This window comes from Arabidopsis lyrata (assembly GCF_000004255.2).
Source record: "Arabidopsis lyrata subsp. lyrata unplaced genomic scaffold ARALYscaffold_5, whole genome shotgun sequence".
NCBI lineage: Eukaryota > Viridiplantae > Streptophyta > Magnoliopsida > Brassicales > Brassicaceae > Arabidopsis > Arabidopsis lyrata.
Genome location: NW_003302551.1, coordinates 17,101,681 through 17,123,800, shown reverse-complemented (window position 1 = coordinate 17,123,800; position 22,120 = coordinate 17,101,681). Strand labels below are relative to the sequence as shown.

The window sequence follows — 22,120 nt, the reverse complement described above, 5'->3', positions numbered from 1 at the left end:
CAAGAATCAAACGTAAGTATCATATATCCTTTTATTCATTCATCACCTCATGTGTAACTCTTTGAATATTTTTCATGGCATCTTTTTTTCTTTTCATTATGTATTGTTTTGCTTTTTGATTGAATATATGTTTCGATTTGTTTTTTCAAATAGAAAATCACTTGTTTTTTGATTGAATTCAACGTTATTTACAGTTTGTCCCATTACTTGATGCAATTTTTGGTGTTAACCCAGCATAAAGTACTATCTTATTACAAAATTTCTTTATTTTTAAATAATTATATAGTACTTTATTTATGGTTTTAATTATTAAGCATGTTCAATTTTTCTAATATTATCATAATTATATTGGTGTTTTTTTTTTTGTAATATTTTTTACTTTTTTGTCATTTTTTAATTTAACTGCTACCGCACCTGCTGGTTTACCAGTCATAAAACTTCCGCAAACGCATCCATTTTCAAATGCTAAACCAGTCGTTCAAAACGCTTGGTAACGCTTGAAACCGCAACCGCCCGCTTCCGCAAACTTCCGCAACCGTAACCGCAACCTCTGCGTTTAAACCAGTCAGGCCCTAAAAGTATAATCAATGAAACAAAAATATTGTAATACTGATTTTTTTAAATTTGTTATTTTTCTTTTTTACTTTTGTGATATATACATGACATTGCTACACTATGAGCTAATCACTTTCTCTGGTTTCGCGTTAATTTGTTTTGATTTTCGTCTCTTTTTGTCTCCTCATTTTTTATTGTATTACTTTTTCTCTCCTCATTTTTCATTTTATAATTTCATGATAATTACAATTTATTTTTATTATAATTTTTTCTTTATTTTATAAAATTAATTTTACTATATTTAGAAATACTTATGGGAAATAGAATATACTGTATATTTTTTTTGTTAGTGAAATACAATGTGTTATTATGTTTATGCAAATTAATGTACGTATATAGGGAAACGAAGAAGACTAATATAAATCGAATCAATTTCCGAATTTCTACTATTTATGGCCAAAATAATATCTTGACTGTTTTACGTTTGTCTTCTCTTACAAATTCTGCACTAATTTCGGATTAATTACCAAAAAGAAAATATATAACAGCTCATCATGTGTGTGAATATTATTTCCCCCCCAAAGAATATACGAAAACTATTACTTAAAACGACTTTTTTTTTAACCGCGTGAGTTCTAAAAACTCGAACAGACAGTAAAACAATTTCCAAAACAAAAAATTTTAACCGCAAAACAGAACCAATAGTGTCTCCTAAAAGAAGTAAAAAAAGGTGGAGAAGAAGTAGTCAAATAGAAGAAATAAAAACGATGTCGTTGTCAGAAGAATATACCACAAGAATATGTCAAATCAAAAACAGAAATATGATCACGTATAAGTAGCCGTTCCCGACGCTGCCTCTCTTTCATTTCACAACACATTTTCTTCTTCCTTTCTCTCTTACAGTTTCTGAACAAACAACAAACAAACTAATACTCTTCTCTTTATTTCTTTCTTTAAGACAATCCCACATTTGGAGAGATTGTTTGCGAGAAAGTAAGCAAAATAAAATACTCTTTCTGTAAGTTAATTTCTTCTTGAGTAATTACGTGTTTATGAATCTTTTTTAACTTTTATGATTTGTTGTGTGAATGAGAAATGAGGTTATGCAAGCGTTTGGTTATTGTTGTTGTTTATTAAATATATAGTTTTTGTGTGTGAAGCATGTGTTTGTGTTATGTCTATTAAATAGAGTAGTTTCGTAAGAAACATTTTCTATGATAGCTGATCAATGTTTTGATAGACGAAATCGTCTATTTGGAAGCTAAAAATCAAATCGTCTTTTACAAAATTGTTCAGCAACTATGATTATACAGCCTTTGTCGTTGTTGAAGTTCTGAGATTGAAACTTAATTTGTTTATAACATTCTTTCTTGGATCAGTTGATTTTGGCACATTAAGTTTAAAGAAAGTGGCACAAATTCTGAAATCACAAAAAAAAAAGTGGTTCGAAATATGTTGTGATTTAAAGGAAAATTCTGACTGTCATTGAACTGGATATTATGGAATGATCAAATCTTTTGTTGGTGTGCCTCACCATCTTACTTCGTGTCCCGTTTTCCAGTTCCACGCGTTACTTACAAGTCAACCTTTACAAATACTTAAGCCAAAAAGAGATTAAAAACTTATGAATTTGACGAATTTTAAAACCTTTTTGATGCTTATGGATTAAAATTTTATCAATTTATTTTGTACCAATAAAACGTGTCTGAAACCAGGTTATATATACAGTATATGAATTTGATACTGAATGTGTGTGTTTTTAATATTAACGCAGAGGAAAAGAGAAAGAGAGCAATGGCAGGAGATCAACTAAACGTGCTAAACGCACTCGACGTCGCCAAAACACAGTGGTACCATTTCACTGCGATTATCATCGCCGGAATGGGATTCTTCACCGACGCTTACGACCTTTTTTGTATCTCCCTCGTCACTAAGCTTCTTGGCCGCATTTACTACCACGTGGACGGTGCGGAGAAGCCAGGAACGCTGCCTCCAAACGTCTCGGCCGCTGTTAATGGCGTCGCCTTCTGCGGTACACTCGCCGGCCAGCTCTTCTTTGGCTGGCTCGGCGACAAGCTTGGGAGGAAAAAAGTTTACGGTATGACCCTCATGGTCATGGTCCTTTGTTCCATCGCCTCGGGTCTATCCTTTGGGAGTGACCCGAAAACGGTGATGACTACGCTCTGTTTCTTCCGGTTCTGGCTTGGTTTTGGCATAGGAGGTGATTATCCGTTATCTGCCACGATTATGTCTGAATACGCCAATAAAAAGACCCGCGGTGCGTTTATAGCAGCGGTTTTTGCTATGCAAGGGTTTGGAATCTTGACGGGGGGTATTTTTGCCATCATCGTGGCTGCCGCTTTCGAGGCTAAGTTTCCGGCTCCTATCTATAAAGTTGATGCCTTGGCATCCACAGTTCCCCAAGCGGATTACGTGTGGCGGATCATTCTCATGGTGGGTGCTTTGCCTGCCGCAATGACGTATTACTCGAGGTCGAAGATGCCTGAGACCGCCCGGTACACGGCTCTTGTGGCCAAGGACGCGAAACTAGCGGCTTCAAACATGTCTAAGGTTTTGCAAGTGGAGATCGAAGCAGAGCAGCAGAGAAGTGAAGATAAGTCCAATTCCTTTGGCTTGTTTTCCAAGGAATTCATGAAACGTCATGGCCTTCATTTGCTCGGAACTACAAGCACATGGTTCCTACTCGACATCGCCTTCTACAGTCAGAACCTTTTCCAGAAAGATATTTTCAGCGCGATCGGATGGATTCCTCCGGCCCAGACCATGAACGCGATTCAAGAGGTTTTCAAGATTGCACGTGCGCAAACCCTAATCGCCTTGTGCAGCACGGTACCCGGTTACTGGTTCACAGTGGCCTTCATCGACGTCATAGGTAGATTTGCGATACAGATGATGGGTTTCTTCTTCATGACCGTCTTTATGTTCGCTCTCGCCATTCCTTACGACCATTGGACTCACAAGGAGAACAGAATCGGATTCGTGGCTATGTACTCTCTAACATTCTTCTTCGCCAACTTTGGACCCAATGCAACAACTTTCGTTGTGCCCGCTGAGATTTTCCCGGCTAGGTTTAGATCAACCTGTCATGGAATTTCCGCGGCTTCTGGAAAGTTGGGAGCAATGGTTGGTGCGTTTGGGTTCTTGTACTTAGCACAAAGTCCTGACAAGACCAAGACAGAGCATGGATATCCTCCAGGCATTGGAGTCAAGAACTCGCTCATTGTTTTGGGTGTGGTTAATCTTTTGGGGATGGTTTTTACACTGTTGGTTCCTGAATCTAAAGGCAAGTCTCTCGAGGAAATGTCCGGTGAGAACGAACAAAATGATGAAAGCAGCAGCAACAACAACAGTAACAACGCAGTGTCAACTGCATAGAGAATTTAAAAGAAATTGTTTTTAAATCTTGTATCTTTGTTTTCTATGTATCTCTTTATCTTTCTTCTCACTAGCAACTCAAGTTCTCTTTATGTTTTACTTATTATTGATCGTTAAATGCAATAGAATCTGATTCTTTTACATATAGAACCGCTTTTCTTCTGTTCATTGTGACAAATGAAAATGGAAAGCTAATATGATGTAACTGTGTTTTTCTATGTCACCACTGAAATAAAGAAGAATTGTTAGAATCAAATATCCAGCAGTAACTACACTGAGCAAAAACTGCATTGTTTCAGCTTCTTCAGCCAAAGTTTATTCAATCAAAAGCAAAAACTGCATTTTCTTTTTCTATATATGGTCCCATCAAAATGGTGCTATGAGTGGTGACACTAAGAAAGATGTTGCAGGTAGCTTTCTTTAAGGCAAAAATGAAAGCAAGAGTAGAAGAAAATGAAAGTAAGGCAGAACAAAGATACAAGAAATCTTCTTATACTCTATACATATCTTTGAGTAAACGATGGACAATACATGAAGTACTACTAGACACAATACAATTCACTGGCTGTGAATATCAATCAAATTACACCAATATTCTTGATATGGGTTTCTGTAAAAGAATCAACTATATAAAACTCGATATAGAGGCACCTTCGTGTTCAGAGACCAGCTGAAACTAGACCATGCAATGTTACAATTCCAATCAAGGTGTTGTCTTCATTGACCACCGGTAGAAATTGTACAGGCGATGGCGGTGATTCCATTTTCTTCATTGCTTCAACTGCCATTGTTTCTGGTCCAATTGTCCTCGGCTTCCTGATTCAACATAAGGTTCAAGATAAAGATTTCAACATATACCAACCAATGTTTATAGGATCTAAAAACAGAGTTTTTTCTCACCTGTTGCACATTTCTCCAACACTGAGCTTGAAGATTGCTTCTCCACTAGCCTTGAGAGTCCGACGAAGATCTCCATCTGTGAATGTACCGATCAAGCGATAATGTTCATCAACCACAAGCAAACATCCACATCCTTTGCTGGTTAGCTCCACTAATTGATCCATTATCAAGTCTCCTTCTTTGCACACAGGAAGCTCTTCTTGCTTTTTCATAACATCTTTCACCTACAAAATACAGTCAAATAGATTCATCCCCATTGTTGTATTTATCAATCCTACTGGTTCTTAAACTTATGTATAGTATAGCCAAATCAGAACATTAGGAAATTGAAATTCCAAAGTCGAGCAATTTCGAGAACAGACCTTGAAGATTAAGCTCTTGCCGATTCTACCGGCGGGATGATTAGCTGCATACTCTTCCTTGGAAAGATTTCTAGCCGCCATGAGAGCAACGGCGATTGTATCACCAAACACCATCTGAATCGCCGTAGAAGTCACCGGAGCGAGATTAAACGGACACAATTCTCTCTGAAGCGGCAAATGCACATTCATATCACAAACTCCAGCGAGCGGATTCCCAGAAACAGAGGTAAGAGACACCAGAAACGCTCCTTTAGCTCTAGCGCAAGGGACAAGACGGAGAAGCTCCTCGGTGGCGCCAGATTTGCTGAAGAAAACGAGAACATCTCGTGGAGAAAGAGCGCCAATGTCGCCGTGAAGCGCATCGAGAGGGGAGAGGAAAGAGGAACGGAAGCTGAGAGAAACGAGCGTCTGTGAAACCTTGTTAGCTACGAAAGCGGATTTACCGACGCCGGTGAAGAAAACGGTGCCGGTGGTGGAAAGGAGAATGCGTGAGAAATCTAGGGTTTGAGAGAGATCGAGATGTTTGAAGAAGTGATTGAGAAGATCTTGCTGAGATGTGAAGAGGTTGAGGAGATTATCACGGGAGATCTCTTGGTGGCTGGATCCGCCATTTTTGAGGGAATTGTGATCGATTGATGACAAATCTAGAGATGGCGGTGGAAGAGATCCCATTGTTGGATCTCTGAGAGCTTTGATTTGTGATTGCTTTGTGCTGAGAGAGAGAGATCTAAAAAAAAAGCAGAGTGTGTATTAATGGAGACGGAGGGGTAAATCGGGAATTTAAAGGGTTCTTTTGTTTTCGTGGTGATTGAGGCGATCGGTGGTAATTAATTGCATCAAAGGTATATAATTAGCGTGCTGCTTATTAACTGTTTTTGCAATTTGTTTAGAGGAAAAAGTATTTGTATTAGCATGATATATTAACACGAAATAATCCACAGGAGGAGATTCTTTAATCGTCTGGTTTAGCGCGAAAATCCTTCACATCTTCAATAATAGGGGTTTTTTCTCAAAATGTCTCAATTTGGTGTGTACGTCCTCCAAATCTCCAAAGTTTGATGTTTTCAAGGCCACAAAAGCCTTCTCAAAATGTATTATTTTGTTTTCAACTCTAGCCCTCCTTGCAAGTTGCAAGTGTTTCTCTTCAAAAAAAAAGTTTATGTATAAAAGATAGTTTTGAAGATAAAAAAACAAAGACTATAAAAGATCTTTTTTTTGGCTTGTTCGTTAGATTTTCTTGCAATTGCAAGAGGCCAAATACACAAAAGTGGCAAAATTCTCCTGGTGAAATAACATCCAGAAACAAATTGTTTTCTTATAAAAAAACACCAAAAGAGATATCTGGTATAGAATACCTAAACAACAAGTGCTAACAGAATTATACGTACATTAGTACATAAACAAAGTTTTGAAACATAAGTGAGACAAGTAAGATAACAAGTGTTATTTGTGTCACCCTGATCCCAAAACAATAACATCTTGTACAAATCTACTGAATCTTAGGGGGTGGTCTTTGATCAAAAGAAGTGAGAAGTAACAAGTCACTGTTTTTAACGTTGAGAGGTAAGTAAGGTTCCATCTCCATCATCGAGTGAGTAAACTGGACATCAACCCAGCAAGCTCATCTGCACAAACATCATCAATTCTAGTCACAGCTTACCAACAGAAAAAAAGACAGAAGAGAGATGAGATGATCAATACACAGAGATTATTCCAAGACAAATATCTATGGCTTAAAGAGTAGCTTCTCCAACAAAAACACCTTCATATCACTTTCTCATCTCAAAATCGAATCCACATGAAGATGATGACATTCTCTTTGGTGAAACGAATGAATCCTAATGTTCAGACACATGGTGGAGTCGGCTCAAGAGGTCCCATGACGACTTGTTCAGCAAACCATCAGGATAATCTCATTTCCAATTTAGTTATGAAACTATCTAAAAACGTAGAATAAATCTCAAGATAATTCGGTTGAGGCAGAGCTACACAAAGGATTTGAGATTATATGATTATTACGACAGGGATGAACAATTGAACATACCATCCGGAGGTGCCGGGTCGGTTTCCGGTTGTTCTCGGATCCGTCCGGATCCTCTCATACCCGCCCGATTTGGGGCGTCCGGTCTGTCCATACCCGAAATATCCCTGCCGTGGCTGTTCCTGGTTAGGCAATCTCTGATTCAGATTCGGATCTCTAACTCGAGAAGAGTCGAGTCCAGGTTTCTCGTCTTTCCGAACGAAACCTGGCCTAAGATGCGGCGGCACGAACCGATCAGGTTTCGGGGAGAATGAACTCGGAGCAGGAGCAGGCACCTCCGGGACCTTGTCGATTTCAGGATTCCGAATTGGGAACGAACGAGAGGAACCAGGTCCTGTATGACCTAAGGGACGAAGAGAGATCTGATTTGGATCTGGATCAGAGATGGCTTGATTGGAAATCCTCGGAGCTGGAGAGATCGGAGGCGTGGTCGTAGTGGTGGTGGTGGAGGTAGAAGTGGAGGGAGATCTCAGAGGTTTGGGGGAAGATTTGGTGAGGACGAGCATACGGCCATTGGAACGAGCGACGGAGGAATATGAAGCGGAAGATGATGATGAAGAAGAAGAAGAAGAAGAAGGAGGGTCTTTGTGAAGGATGTGGTTGAAGTTGATAGAGGTGTATTTGTTGTTGGCTCTTGCCGCCATTCAATTTGCTTTCTTCTTCTTCTCTCTGTAGCTATAAGTTTCTAAGGTTAGAAGGAAGAAGAAGAACTAAAGAATGAACGAATTGATGAATCTCTGGTTTTCTCGTTTTCTGTTTTTCTCCCTCCGCTGGTTTCTTTATTTAAAATAATAATTAAAATTACTTTAATGATTACGAAGAGGACAAGAGAAAACGGAAGACGCAAGTGATGTCACTAACTAGTCATATGACACGTATCCATCGAATTATAATAGAAATTAGAAATATTAGAAGATTATGAATTAAGGACAAATTCTGAAGCTCTGTTGGATCTTATCCGTTAATAAATATGATTACGGAGTTTTAAGACTAAGATTATATCCGAATCTTTAAGTCTGAGAAGTCAAACCTTTGGAATTCAAGCTTTGTCTGGAAGCCCAACCGGGTTCATTCATTGCTGGGTCGTTTTGATTTAAAGCTTTTTTAAAGTCGATAGGGACGACAAAAATGGCTTTTGATTATTTGATTTCTAGTCTGACGAATTAAAGACACATTTGATTATACTTCTACTTTCAAAACATGTCTCCAAAAGCTAATCATTAAACATTTCATAATCTATATAAAACGTCAACCAATTTCAACTAAGATCAAGAGTTTCTTATATCACATAAAAAAAAGGTTTCCATAGGTTCTACATTGTCAGATCTTAGAAGGTCCTGTGCCGCATCAAATCGTAAATAAAGCACCATACCACTGTGAAATACCCTTTTAACGTTGTGACACAGAATTTAAAAACCTAGATATCAAACACCATTCAGTACTTGCTATATTTACAAAGTTAGGGTTTATTATACTTACCTAAACCCTAAACCTCACCAAGGGTTGTCGAACCAATCACGATTCTTGGTAGTTCCGAAGGTCAAATGACATTGTACTCGAGCAACTGCAGCAAATAATATATCACCAAGTGGTTTCAGATATTAAGCCAAAATTTTGCTACTACCCCATGAATAAATAGACGCATGTTAAAAAGATTGATGTGGAAATTTTCCTCACCTCCTCTCAGTGTCTCTGTAAACTCCAACCAGAGCTTCCGCCTTGTCATAGAAGCTGTCCTTGAGAGATATTACAATGCTTTGGAAGCCATTCCCATCCTCTGTATCCTGATTGTCACGTGCCGCTTGGCATGACTTGCTACGTATGAATTTAGCAACTTTTGCCACGTTTAAATTATCAAGCGCAGCATCCACTTCATCAAGTATGAAAAAGGGTGAAGGCCTATAGCTGAAAAACGGAAAGGTAAACAATACCACAAACTTCATCAAATCCTCAAAACACCTTTGCAGAACAACTACTATATTTACACGAGCCTAGGCCAAATCTCAGATCATAAAGAAACAAAAAGCGACTTTGAAGATGGGTATTTTACTAGGAACAGAAAACCTAAAACGATGTCAGTCTGGTAAAACCGAAGCTAAGGACTCAAACAAATCTGATGGTTCCAGACACAAATAACAAATTTCATGTGCCAAGATCACAGTCTCCTAGTCCAATTTCAAAGAGTGAAACTAAACATCAGAGATAAATCAATATAAACCTACAAAATCACTTTTATCATTGAAATAAATGGGATATCTAGGTCGTTGAGGATACCTATGGATGGAGAAGAGCAATGCCAAGGCCGCAACTGTTTTCTCTCCTCCAGAGAGCTGTTCCATGTCACGAAATCGCTTTGTTGGGGGCATTGTAGTATACTTTATACCATGTAGAAACGGATCATCTTCATTTTCTAGGTTTAGATAAGCAGTCCCACCCAGTGGGTGCGTATTACTCTTGGTTAGTTGCTTATAGATCTTGTCAATGTTGCTAGCAATGTGGTTGAAAGCTTCCATAAATAGCTCATACCTGCACAACAATTTGAAATGAGCAGAAAAAACTATAATGGAGTATATGAATTTAGTTGGGAAAAACTGAAAATTTTCTTTGTACATGTGCATGTGTGGGCACATTTGTGTGCATTGTATCCAAACAGTAACTTAGACAGGTAATTTCCACAGAACTAGAATCTTCAGACTTTTACTTGTTCGGTTTCTTGTTCCACCATATTACCATATAGTCGTTGACATTAGGTAATAAATTTCTTCAAAGCTCTAGATATCATTTCACAAGAGAAATTTCGAGTTACCTCTTCTGCTTAACAGTATTAAAGGCATCCGCTACTTGCTTCTCCTCTTTCCTGGCCGCTTCAAACTCCTGGCTAACTTGTTTTTCCTTCTCTTGTATAGCCTCATACTGGTCAAGCGCTCTCAAATTTGGAGCCGTTCTTTCAATCTCGGATGTTTTAGATTCTATTTTCTGCCTAAATTCCGCCTCCACTTTTTCACGAGCAGATGGTCTCCGTTCTTGGAGATAAGCTCTATCTAGCTCACTAAAGTCAAACTGTGGCCCATCTGAGTCATCTTCCTCCATAGCATCTGATAAGACAGGAAGGGTAATATGTTCGAGCTCACACTTCTCAGTTATTTCCTGTTTCTGCGAGATCAGCTGCTCAATTTGTGTTTCCTGATAGCATATGGAAGCTTTAGTGTATCTATACTCAGACATATCAGATCATTAGGAAAGGATTTGATGAATCTTATTGTACCTTCGAATGTATTTGACGATTGAGCTTGGTTATGCTTGTTGTCGCTTGAGAAGCCTGTTTTTTCCAATCCAGGATTTCCTTCTCATACTCCTCCGACTTTTTTTTGCACTCTGCAAGCAGGAGCATTAAATAGTCTTTAAGAAAGAAGATACCAGTGCAGATTTTTGCTAGGCAAAGAACATTAGACAGGTAAAGTTATAATCAAAGTATATGGTTCTGTAACCTATGCTTATACAAGCAAAAGCAAAGAACAGAATAACAGCCGTACAATATCAATCATACTGATTCTTCACATCAACCATCTGTCAGCCTTGAGCAGTTTATCATAATATGATAGTTTCTTTCTGAATTAGATTATGATGTAGCGTAACCATATATTTACGCAAGATGTCGAGCAGATCATGTACATCCCAAAATTTGTTCAAGGAGCAATCAACAAACATCAAGGATTATGTAATGCAAACAGACAGTTGGTTGAAAACGGCGTGTAAATATCCATAGATATATCCCCTAAAAAGAATAAGAAAATTCCATATTTGAATACATCAATTCAGTAACAGCTCCAAGCCTCCAACATAGATACAGACAATGTACTTTTACCGGATCATGTTAATGTCTGCTACGAATGCAATCCTCAAATTGACAACTCAAAATGGGACTGAGAATAAAGAAAAGCATAGAACTGAAAATGCCATCAGATGTATGTAGAAATAGAATCAATATACCTTCCATTTCCTTCTTCCAATTGTTGATTTCATTAGTAATTTTTACTGCTGTCTCCTTACGTTCAGACATTGTCTTCTGTATACCTTCCAAATCAGTTTCCAGAGAACTGATAGAAGACTCTAGCTTTCGAATCCGTGACCCCACATCTCGGTTTTGCTCATATTCCAGCCTGAAATTCGAAAAAATGATTTTCATGAACCAACTAGATTACTTACTTTTACTCTGATCATACAACTCAAGCTCCATTCAATAGAAAGCAGTATGCAACTCAGCCAACCAGTTCGCGTATAGCAGAGGTTTGTAACACCGTTTTTTGCAGGCTACAGGATACTGACCCTTACTTGGTAATACAAGATAATGTCGACCATAGCTGCCTAATAATTACAAAATTCAAACAGTGCCGTAGTGCCTTCTTTTTAGTAGGCGCGTGAAAGTCAACATGTAACAACAATATGATGCACAAGATAGTGTTTATTTAAAAAAAAAAAAACGAAAAATCAGGAATGACATGTTGACTTCAGAATCAGAGATATATTTTAGCACAAAAACGGTAAAAAGAAATCAAAAGAGACTAACACTGTATATGTGTAGTTTGACTAGAACTGATATGTAACCAGAAAAACAGAGCAGAAGAGACATACTGGTATTTTAACTTAGCAAGCTGATTACTCAGTTCCAGCCTTTCTTCAGCCTCCTTTTCAGCAGTCTTCAGCTGAGTTTCTTCATATACACGTATGTTTGGAACCCCAACAGACTGGCTAAAATCCTTATAGATACGGTCCACAATCTCATTCATTCTTTTCTCCAACTTATTCATTTCTGTCTTTCTCTTATCGACCTCAGTTTTTGCCTACAATAAATACCAATGACATTCAGTCATACTATTGTCATCAGGTATTAACTCTACCGAATATCAGAAAAGATAGACAATTGCCTTAGAGAGTTCAGGCTTTATGCGATCAATTTCTTCAATGATATTCCGCTTCTCTTGCTCAAGCTGTGGAAGTTTGTCTTTGATGCTTTTCTGTTAAACAAATTCACCAATTAGTATATTCTGAATAGTGACAGCTCCTCCTAGCAGAAGGAATGATAAAATGTGTGCTACTGTATGGCTTTCTTATCCCAATCAGGGTTCTCTCGACAACAGCAAGTAAAATATATGAGACCACTCATCTTGGAAAAGATAAAATGGTTGTTACCTTCTCAATTTCAGCATACTGAATCTTTTTTTCAAGTCCACTTATTTTACCCGATATTTCAGACTCCTTCATTTGCATTTCTCGAATAGATCCAATATTTTCCAATTCTAGTTCATGTTCTTCTTTCTTTTTCTTCAAACCTGCACAAACAAATATCTGTTCTAAGAAAATACATCAGAAGTGAAGAGGCTTTAAACCAGCTGGTGTCCAACCAACCTTCAATTTTCTTATCATCCCATTTATTAGACTTTGCTTCCATTCCACCACTGGTACCACCAGTCATTGTTCCCGCCTTTGTGAGTAATATACCATCAACAGTCACAACTAAAAATAATAGAAATCAGGATATGTAGAAAGTAAAGCCAACTTTAGTGCAAGCATATGAGTAAATTACATCTAAAGAAGGAAAGAGGAACATACCTTTATGTCTCTCTCCGGTCCAGCTAAGAACCTTGGCTTCTTCAAGTTCGTCGCAGACAAGAGTATTTCCAACAGCAAAGAGGACCGCCTTCTCCAATTCAGGATCGAACGTGGAGTAGTTAAGGACCAAAACATATACTTTAGAAACCTGCTCACGTAAACCTTTCTATACTTCTCAATACTTGGTTTAATATATTAAAATAATCTCAAGCTACCAACAGCTATGCACGCAATGATATGAATCCAAGAGATGAGAAATTTTCAATACAGGTGACCTTGAATATGCTCAAGTCAAATCTGTTCACTTATTTGCAAAGGATATTGGATAACATCGAACACCAGTTTTGCTGTGCCACCCAAATTTCTCAATCTTTCAGACACTTGCTTGACACGTACTGACTGAAGAGGAATAAATGTCATAGGAGGAAGCCTTTGCTCTTTCAAGTACTGCAAATTACAAAAACAAAAAACAAAAAAAGACTCATTTCATCACATACCTAGAGTAGTGGTACAAAATCCTCTTTAACATTTACTTCAAATTGCTTAAAAGCAAGGTAGAAAAAGATTCAAAAAGTTAAGTTGAAGCCAAGTATCATAGAATAGGGGTTAATTTTTAATTATATGGAATGAAGTCTGCCTGGAGATGATTACAGCATATATGTTACATACCTAAATAATATGAATTGATCATTTAGAACGTGGTAGAGTTTAAAGCATCACTAAGAGGTTGTAGTGTTTAAAACATCATTAATTTGCTGGAATAGGCCAGAGAGCAGTAATATGGTAAAGAATAGCTTACTCACCTGTTACTGAAATTCTGAAACTATAATTGTCAGCAGAGAAGAAATAGAAATTACGAATTAAAAGTTCACAGTTTACATAGGATAGAACACCACAAGCATAAGATAAGTACCTTGATGCAATCCTTTCCCGTGTTTTCATCTTCTACAACTACTGCATCCATAAATCTTCCCATGGCAACAGTGACAGCAAGGTTATACTTCTTCCGATTTGGCCGACAAAGATCAGTCATCCGACCATGAACTCCTTGAAATAGACGCTTGAGAGACTCAACAGCCTGTGTTAGCCTACTATCTCTCTCATTTTCATACCTTTCAGCCGTTAAATCACTTAACTGGTCTTCTAATTCCGCGATTCTAGTCTTCAACTTCTCAGAGGCATTCCTGTTCATCATATAAGAAGGTTAGCAACTATCAAGAATAAATAAAAAGTTCTGCTTGGTGAGGTGCACCACAAGGGAATTTGAAGCTTTCTCTAAGAGCCTACAGGCTTCACTTTATTTTTAGCCAGGAATTCCATACAGCGGAAGATCCTGAATTTGAGTATCAGGGGATACAAAATGTATTCTGCCTGCTCAAGAAGGGGTTTATACTCTGGATAGGGAAGATGGAAAGTAATGTGTTCTTGATAAATGAATTACCAATATCTCTCAAGCCATAGTTAGAAAGATGAAGCAACAGCAAGAAGAATCTCTAAGGAGGTTTTTGAAAAACTTGCAGCAATGTGTAGCATTTAAAGGATATCATAACATCGCAAGTAAACCATCCATTGCTAGACAATCTAGTGAGTAGAGGACATATACTAACCTGGCATTTACGTGCTTCTCTTGCAGTGCACGTAACTCCTTTTTAAGACTAGTTGTTTCATTCTTATATTTCGAAGAAGATGTTTCAATCTCTTCTTGCCTGTCTTTAAATCGCTTAATTTGTTCATCAAGATCATTCTTCCTGTTTATTAGTTGCTGGTAATTTTCTTCCAGATTTCTCAATGCTTCAAGATCAGTACGCCGTTGCCTCTCTAGAACCTCGTGCTCATCTCTTAGCTTTATGGTTTTCATTCCAGCTTCTTCTTTTCTGAGACAAAACCACATTGAAATACATGAAGGGACATCGATTAGGAAACAAAGGGAGGTATAAAGATTCAAAAGGGTGAATAATAGAGCTTATTACAAAAGTCACAACATCAGCACAAAAGGAAGAAGATCCATATTACAAAAGTCACAACAACAGCACAAAAAAATAGAGCCTGTAAACAACCAGATATATGTCATTATGTCAAACAAAACGCTTAACTATTTGTTTGCTTAGACTGTTCTTCAAAGCACAGAATAAGTACTCATACCCAACAATTATTTCATTAAACTTAAAAAAAAAAGAGAGAGGGTAAGGACCATGTAAACCCATGTAGTATTCATTACACCACAAAAACTCAAGCAAGAAGATTCAATAGGCAATATAGAGAAAGCAAGTTGGTGCATATCTATAACCTTAGGAGAGTTGGAAAACGGAAATGCTTCTGTCTACGAAGAGAAAAAAATCCTTATTTCTTTCAAACTTACAGTCGAAAATAATCTTGCAGTTGACTGTCAAGCATTGGGAGTTTTCCGCTGCTATCTTGTCTCTTCTCATTATATAATTCCATTTTCTTATTCAGCTCCTTAATGCTATCCTGCATCTGTTCAATTTCTTTGGAATGCTTCCCTTTTTCTTTTTTCCTCTTATCCACGTCCTTTCTGTTGCTCTCAATTTTTGCTTTAATGCGAGCTATCTCCTCCTTAAATCTCAGAAGCTCAGGTTGCTGCTCACAGGAAAAGTACAGATATAAGTTACTCAAGTGAGAACGTTAGTAAAATTCCAGAGGGTAACAAAAAATAAATTGTAAGAGATGTCTGGAAATGCTAATGCTATATTTGAAAGGGAAAATAGAATCTGTTAACCACAGATTTCCAAGGTATACTCACAATTTTTCCAAGTTTCGAGCTTTTCTCAGCAATCTTCTTCTCACGTTGAGCAATTTCTTTCAGATACTTAGCTTGTTCTACCTTTCTCTTACCTGCCTCACGTTCAAACTTTTCCAGCTCTCTCATGACATCTTTACGATTGCTCTTTTCAGCATCAACATCCTCAGTCGCCTTCTCGATATCATTTTCAATGTTATATAATTGCCATAGGAAGCGTTCTCTCTTCAGAGCTTTCTGCATGGCGAGAAGACAGATTAACAAGAAGGCAGATAGAATACTTCACAAACTAAACAAAAAAAGCACTACTCCACTAGAAAATAACACCAAATCCACATAATTACCAGTTCTTCCTGCAGCCTTAGATGCTTCTCAGCTTCTTCCTTCTGTGCTTTCTTCAGCTTCTTCTCATTCCCTATAGTTTTCTTCTTCTGGTATATAAGAGCTGCTTTTTCTTCAGCGCTGGCCTTCTTTTCTTCTAGTTCTTCATACTCTTTCTTAAGCTCCTCGGACCCAGAAATCTCTTCGAGGAGTCCAGTAAGTTCTTTTGGATTCTTCGAGGCAATAGATTCAACATCACCCTACATTTTGCAATGTCAGAAGTCAAATATACCCAGATTTCAATCATCCAGAACAATTAGACACGAAATTGACATCAAACAAACAGAATCATTCATAGAAACAAAACAAAAATAGAATTAAATCGAAATGGGGAAGAAGCAACAACCTGAAACACCAAGAAATTACGAGCCTTAACAAGTATCCCTAGAGATCGTAGCTTCCCATTGTACTCATCCAAATTCACAACCCTATTATCGATACGGTACTCACTCCCACCAGCGCTAGTAATAGTACGAGTGAAATGAAGCTCTACACCATCGTCCATCTGATAAACGAGGCGAACAAACGCTCTCCGACCTCTCTGTTCCTTGTCACGGTCATCAAAAGCGTAGATAAGATCCTTAAGCTGAGAACCACGAAGTTGACCGGTACGAACACCGAGCACAAAGCTAATAGCGTCCATTAGGTTAGATTTGCCAGCACCGTTGGGACCAATAATAGCAGTGAAATCCTTGAAAGGACCAACCAATTGGTGACCCTTGTAAGATTTGAAATTCTCCATCTCAAGCTGCAAGATCTTCCCCGATGGGGTTTGTATCGCAGGCATGATTGGAGAGATCTCGAGTTGGTTTCAGAGAAAGCAGTGGAGAATGAAAATTAACTAAATTAGGGTTTGTAGAAGGTTGGGGATATTCTCGGAAAAGAAAATTGGCGGGAATTGAAAATGTTTTGAGAGGCGAAAGAAAATTTTCTCTCAAGGGATTTCAGAATTCATCTCTTCCCCTAAATCCGGAAGTCGAAGCCGAGAAGAATTCACAGACTCACAGTGCGTTTATTTTTTATCAAAGGGCCTAGCATATGGCGTCGTTTTAAATGGTCGGGCCTAGTAATACGGTGTAGTTTCAAATGGCTGGGCCGAATGATACGGCGTAGTTTCGTATGGCTCGACTCTTTTGTTCTCTCTTAGTATTTTTTAGTGATTGTTTTGTTCTCTTAATTTTTTTTTAATTATGATGGAACATGGACCATCTTTTAAAGTACTGTGATAATTTTTTTAAGAAATTTAAATGTTTTATGAAATTTTGCAAGAAAAAGGTTCATGGAATAGTATTGTTAATGGTTTAGGAGAAATATTGTCTGAGAAATATTGTCTGAGAAATGTGTCACTTAGTGTTCAAAAATTTAGCAAAAATACCACAAAACATAAATCTTTCCAAATGTGCCATAATGGTGGACAACATTTCTTGTCTACCCAAATTTTTGTATATCGTTTCGAATTCTTGTCCACCAAAAGTCTGTTGTTTCAAAAGTGGACCAGTTTTTTTGTCCACCAAATATCTTCTCAATCTGTTGTTTCAAATGTGGACAACATTTCTTGTCTATCAAAAATTTTTGGTTCAAAGTCTTGTCCACCATTATGGCACATTTGGAAAAACAAATGTTTTGTGGCAATTTCTGTAAGTTTTGCTACAGTATATGGCACATTAGACCAAAATCCCATATTGTTTCATATTGTGTTAATATAATTCTTTACTTTTTATAGTTTTCGTAAATCTAAATATTTTTAAGAAAAAGTGTGTTTGAAATACATTGAACTAAAAGAATGTTACAACTACTTAAGTCATTGATAGCCATTGTTTACTTCTATGATCGTAGCTTATATAGAAGGTAATCAAATATAACGGAAAAAAGAGAACTAGTGGAGACATCAAATCTCGCTTGTGCATTAGATCGAAACATAAATTCGCAATTTTGTTCTGATAATTTGAAGGCAAAATAAAAATGCAGCCAATTGCATATTCTTTTTGTGAGCCAAATTATTAAGGGATCAACCTCTTCTACCTTAATCAATCGAGTCTACTTCCCATGGATCATAGGAATCAAGAGAAGTTGGGCCGGTTAATTCTGATTATTCCATTAAGTTTCTCCATAGCCAAGTGATCTTTCCAGAAAGATACTTGGATTTTGAAAGTTTTGGTACCACTTGTATAAGTGATTACATAACAAATGGTAATACCAATCAAAACCTATATCATCAATTAGATCCGATGAAGTTGTATTAGTAGCGTAGGTGGAGTTATTGTCAGTTTGGTAGTCGGTAGAGTCTTAATGACCACACAAAAAAACATGTCATAAATCGTAAAAAAAAACAATAAAATATGTCATAAATCTAAATGCCACAAGTAGAATTATCGAAATTAGTTTACATATAAAGAAAAAAAGAAAAGAAAGAAGAGAGAGAGGAAGAAGAATCGTGGAGATGGCTTCGACTCCGAAGCTTACTAGTACAATTTCATATTCTCCATCTCTTCAAATCCTCTGCAAAAAGCTCCCAATCGCAATTCATCTACCATCATCATCATCATCATCTTCTTCCTCTAGCTTTCTCTCACTCCCTAAAACCCTAACCTCTCTCTATTCTCTGCGTCCCCGTATCGCCGTACTCTCAAACCACCGGTATTACCACTCTCGCCGGTTTTCTGTTCGTGCCAGTACCGATAATGGAGCTGACTCCGAGCGCCACTACGATTTTGATCTCTTCACTATCGGTGCTGGAAGCGGCGGCGTCCGCGCTTCTCGCATCTCAACTAGCTTCGGTGCATCCGCCGCCGTTTGCGAGCTTCCTTTTTCCACCATCTCCTCTGATACAGCTGGAGGCGTCGGAGGAACGTAAGATTTCTTCCGTCTTGTGGCTTATTTCGACAATTTGATTTTAGTAATAGCTGTACAAGAATTTGAAGCATTTGCTTGATGATTTATGGTTTGATTTTGTTGTAGAGAGATATCATTCTAATAAGCTGTGTTAAATCTAAGAATCAAAAGACGAATGAGTGAACTCATTTTTTGGTTACTGCACAGGTGTGTACTGAGAGGATGTGTTCCAAAGAAGTTGCTTGTGTATGCGTCCAAATACAGTCACGAGTTTGAAGACAGTCATGGATTTGGTTGGAAGTATGAGACTGAGCCTTCTCATGATTGGACTACTTTGATTGCTAACAAGAATGCTGAGTTGCAGCGGTTGACTGGTATTTATAAGAATATACTTAGCAAAGCTAATGTCAAGTTGATTGAAGGTCGTGGAAAGGTATGCCGAAGCTCGGAGTTTATATAGTTCATGCTTTGACCTCTATGTATCGATTTGATTCGAGCTTGATTATATATTTTTATATGTGCAGGTTATAGACCCACACACTGTTGATGTAGATGGGAAAATCTATACTACGAGGAATATTCTGATTGCAGTTGGTGGACGTCCGTTCATTCCTGACATTCCAGGAAAAGAGTTTGCTATTGATTCTGATGCCGCTCTTGATTTGCCTTCCAAGCCCAAGAAAATTGCAATCGTTGGTGGTGGCTACATAGCCCTGGAGTTTGCAGGCATCTTTAATGGTCTTAACAGTGAAGTTCATGTATTTATAAGGCAAAAGAAGGTGCTGAGGGGATTTGATGAAGACGTGAGTAAAAAAATGAGAATGACTTTAGCTGCTTTGTTTATCCTTCTGGCTATTTTCTAACTGTTGTTGTTATACTTGTTTCAGGTCAGGGATTTTGTTGGAGAGCAGATGTCTTTAAGAGGCATTGAGTTTCACACTGAAGAATCCCCTGAAGCCATCATCAAAGCTGGAGATGGCTCGTTGTCTCTGAAGACCAGCAAGGGAACTGTTGAGGGATTTTCGCATGTTATGTTTGCAACTGGTCGCAAGCCCAACACAAAGGTATAGTGTGATTTTTTATTTTCCAAAGGATGTTTATAAAATGAAAACTGGTAGCAAAGTTCATTGCTTTAATAATTTGTCTAAGATAAACTGACCACTGCTGCTCCTTATTTATGACTTAAATGGAAGCTATTACAATTGTCGTAGAATATGATTGATCATTGATGTAATGTTGGCTGCTATAACAGAACTTAGGGTTGGAGAATGTTGGCGTAAAAATGGCGAAAAATGGAGCAATAGAGGTATGTTTCAGGGTTTTAAACTTTTAGCTATATTTTGTCGCCTAGTATTTATTATTGCATTGTGCACAGTTCTCTTGTTATACCTGGTTACTTATTGTGTAATTGTGCTCCTTGTTTCCACTTTGTTTTGTAAGGTTGACGAATATTCGCAGACCTCCGTTCCATCCATTTGGGCTGTTGGGGATGTCACTGACCGAATCAATTTGACTCCAGTTGCTTTGATGGAGGGAGGTGCATTGGCTAAAACTTTGTTTCAAAATGAGCCAACAAAGCCTGATTATAGGTATCATAACAACCTTAACTTTTGACGTTTAGACCTTTGGATTTTGTGATGATTGATGAGAGTTTTCTCTGTTTAGTCTTACATGATCCATCAGTGATCTAGAACATTTTACAACTGTTGTCTCTGATGGCTTTTTATCCTTTCTGTGTTCTATAATCAACTAGAGCTGTTCCTTGCGCCGTTTTCTCCCAGCCACCTATTGGAACAGTTGGTCTAACCGAAGAGCAGGTAAGTAGGATGATTTGTCAAAAATATGGTTTATTGTTTGTCACTGCATATAAATGTTAGATACATGTTTGCAGGCCATAGAACAATATGGTGATGTCGATGTTTTCACATCAAACTTTAGGCCATTAAAGGCTACGCTTTCAGGACTTCCAGACCGGGTGTTCATGAAACTCATTGTCTGTGCAAACACCAATAAAGTTCTCGGTGTTCACATGTGTGGAGAGGATTCACCAGAAATCATCCAGGTTTCACTTGTCAACATGATTGGTATTTTCTGAAAAATAAACTTGGAAAACATGTATGATTGAATATGAATTTTATTTACAATTTTCCAGGGATTTGGGGTTGCAGTTAAAGCTGGTTTAACTAAGGCCGACTTTGATGCAACAGTGGGTGTTCACCCCACAGCGGCTGAGGAGTTTGTCACTATGAGGACTCCAACCAGGAAAATCCGCAAAGACTCCTCTGAGGTTTGTTTGTGAAAAGTCAAACTTATCCATCTAGTTATTTCTCGTTGTTTTGCAACACGGAAAAAAGATTGGAACTGAGATGTGTAAATCCAATTTCATTTCAGGGAAAGGCAAGTCCTGAAGCTAAAACAGCTGCTGGGGTGTAGAGAAGGTTGCAAAAAAGATTGTATTTACGGCATTGGAGCTCCCTGACAAGGTATTCACCAGTTTCCGAAGTATTGGTCCTAGTTCCTAAACCTAGAAAAGACATGCAACGCATTAGCTCATACGTGCTTAAGATGTCAATTAGGGCCAAAGCTTTGATTCTGCCCCACCCGGGAAAAATTGGGTAGAGTAGAATCCTCCTCCGTAACTGTGTTTGATATCTGACTTGCATGTTTGCAGGAGAACATTGTGTCTGTGAAGAAGAAGAACTTTTTTTTTTTCTGGCAGAGAATAATTTTTGATAATGTCGCGTGGAGATATGATCGCCGTCCTGCAATACTTTTGATCGGTTGACCTACGCGACCAAATTCCTCGAGAGAGGTTGTAACTTATATCGAAAGAGCTCTAAAAACTGAAGCTTTCAGTTCTTGTGACATCGTAAAGAAGGCTGTATAGATAAAACAGTTTCGAGTGTTCTTTGGATTTGTAGTTTTTTTCTTTTCTTTTTGTGTTGAACTCGTCTCGTTGAAGCCACCATTTGGGACTTCATATTAGCATCGTTGCGAATGAAATAAACTTTTGAGAACTCAACACGATCACCAAATCCTTGAGTTGTTATCATAAACAGAGTCTGCTACCATTATACAAATTTCCTGTTTAGAATTGATTTGATTTTGACCAAAAAATTACATTTTACAGAGATATACGTTTTGATTAATAATAAGAAGTTGAAATATTAAAAAGGAAATATATACATTATGAGATTATTATAATAATATACCTATAACTAAAAACCACTATTATAAGTAACAATATCTCTAAGATTTTGAATGGCCATTAAATTATTATTTTAA

General features: G+C 37.7%; 5 protein-coding genes across 8 annotated transcripts; 2 read left to right on the top strand and 3 right to left on the bottom strand.

The window, feature by feature from the left end:
* The first annotated feature begins 1,419 nt into the window (after positions 1-1,419).
* On the top strand, positions 1,420-4,094 carry LOC9312334 (probable inorganic phosphate transporter 1-7). Of its 2 annotated transcripts, none has more exons than XM_021026377.1 (2): positions 1,420-1,573; positions 2,330-4,094. In XM_021026377.1, exon 2 carries the CDS (start codon positions 2,350-2,352, stop codon positions 3,949-3,951), a length of 1,602 nt encoding a protein of 533 aa, XP_020882036.1. In that variant the 5' UTR covers positions 1,420-1,573; positions 2,330-2,349; the 3' UTR covers positions 3,952-4,094. The 2 variants fall into 2 exon arrangements, with proteins under 2 accessions (XP_020882036.1, XP_002877995.1); XM_002877949.2 differs by having other exon boundaries at positions 1,474-1,548.
* A 299-nt stretch (positions 4,095-4,393) lies between these two features.
* Positions 4,394-5,965, bottom strand: LOC9312333 (probable arabinose 5-phosphate isomerase). Its single transcript, XM_002876219.2, has 3 exons — positions 5,214-5,965; positions 4,852-5,075; positions 4,394-4,767 (listed from the first exon to the last, which is right to left on the bottom strand). Exons 1-3 carry the CDS (start codon positions 5,883-5,885, stop codon positions 4,611-4,613), a joined length of 1,053 nt encoding a protein of 350 aa, XP_002876265.1. The 5' UTR covers positions 5,886-5,965; the 3' UTR covers positions 4,394-4,610.
* Positions 5,966-6,481: 516 nt separating this feature from the next.
* Positions 6,482-8,032, bottom strand: LOC9312332 (putative protein TPRXL). The gene is made up of 2 exons (XM_021026378.1): positions 7,258-8,032; positions 6,482-6,838 (listed from the first exon to the last, which is right to left on the bottom strand). Coding segments are annotated over exons 1-2 (642 nt in total). The 5' UTR covers positions 7,899-8,032; the 3' UTR covers positions 6,482-6,837.
* On the bottom strand, positions 6,482-17,029 carry LOC9314063 (structural maintenance of chromosomes protein 1). 2 transcript variants are annotated; one of them, XM_021026376.1, is made up of 19 exons: positions 16,350-17,027; positions 15,967-16,203; positions 15,626-15,859; positions 15,224-15,462; positions 14,472-14,738; positions 13,778-14,048; positions 13,187-13,311; positions 12,865-12,974; positions 12,661-12,768; positions 12,445-12,584; positions 12,180-12,269; positions 11,887-12,095; positions 11,245-11,414; positions 10,520-10,629; positions 10,061-10,437; positions 9,529-9,780; positions 8,932-9,159; positions 8,734-8,818; positions 6,482-6,838 (listed from the first exon to the last, which is right to left on the bottom strand). In XM_021026376.1, the coding sequence occupies exons 1-18, from the start codon at positions 16,788-16,790 to the stop codon at positions 8,770-8,772; spliced, it is 3,657 nt and encodes a 1,218-aa protein (XP_020882035.1). In that variant the 5' UTR covers positions 16,791-17,027; the 3' UTR covers positions 6,482-6,838; positions 8,734-8,769. The 2 variants fall into 2 exon arrangements, with proteins under 2 accessions (XP_020882035.1, XP_020882034.1); XM_021026375.1 differs by lacking the exon at positions 6,482-6,838 and having other exon boundaries at positions 8,511-8,818; positions 16,350-17,029.
* Positions 17,030-18,393: 1,364 nt separating this feature from the next.
* On the top strand, positions 18,394-21,857 carry LOC9314062 (glutathione reductase, chloroplastic). 2 transcript variants are annotated; one of them, XR_002331845.1, is made up of 11 exons: positions 18,394-18,853; positions 19,043-19,268; positions 19,360-19,638; positions 19,723-19,899; positions 20,088-20,141; positions 20,276-20,424; positions 20,589-20,652; positions 20,727-20,897; positions 20,988-21,122; positions 21,227-21,318; positions 21,507-21,857. XR_002331845.1 is itself a non-coding variant. In XM_021025227.1 (10 exons), exons 1-10 carry the CDS (start codon positions 18,444-18,446, stop codon positions 21,266-21,268), a joined length of 1,707 nt encoding a protein of 568 aa, XP_020880886.1. In that variant the 5' UTR covers positions 18,394-18,443; the 3' UTR covers positions 21,269-21,319. The 2 variants fall into 2 exon arrangements, 1 of the variants encoding a protein (XP_020880886.1); XM_021025227.1 differs by lacking the exon at positions 21,507-21,857 and having other exon boundaries at positions 21,227-21,319.
* Positions 21,858-22,120: the final 263 nt, after the last annotated feature.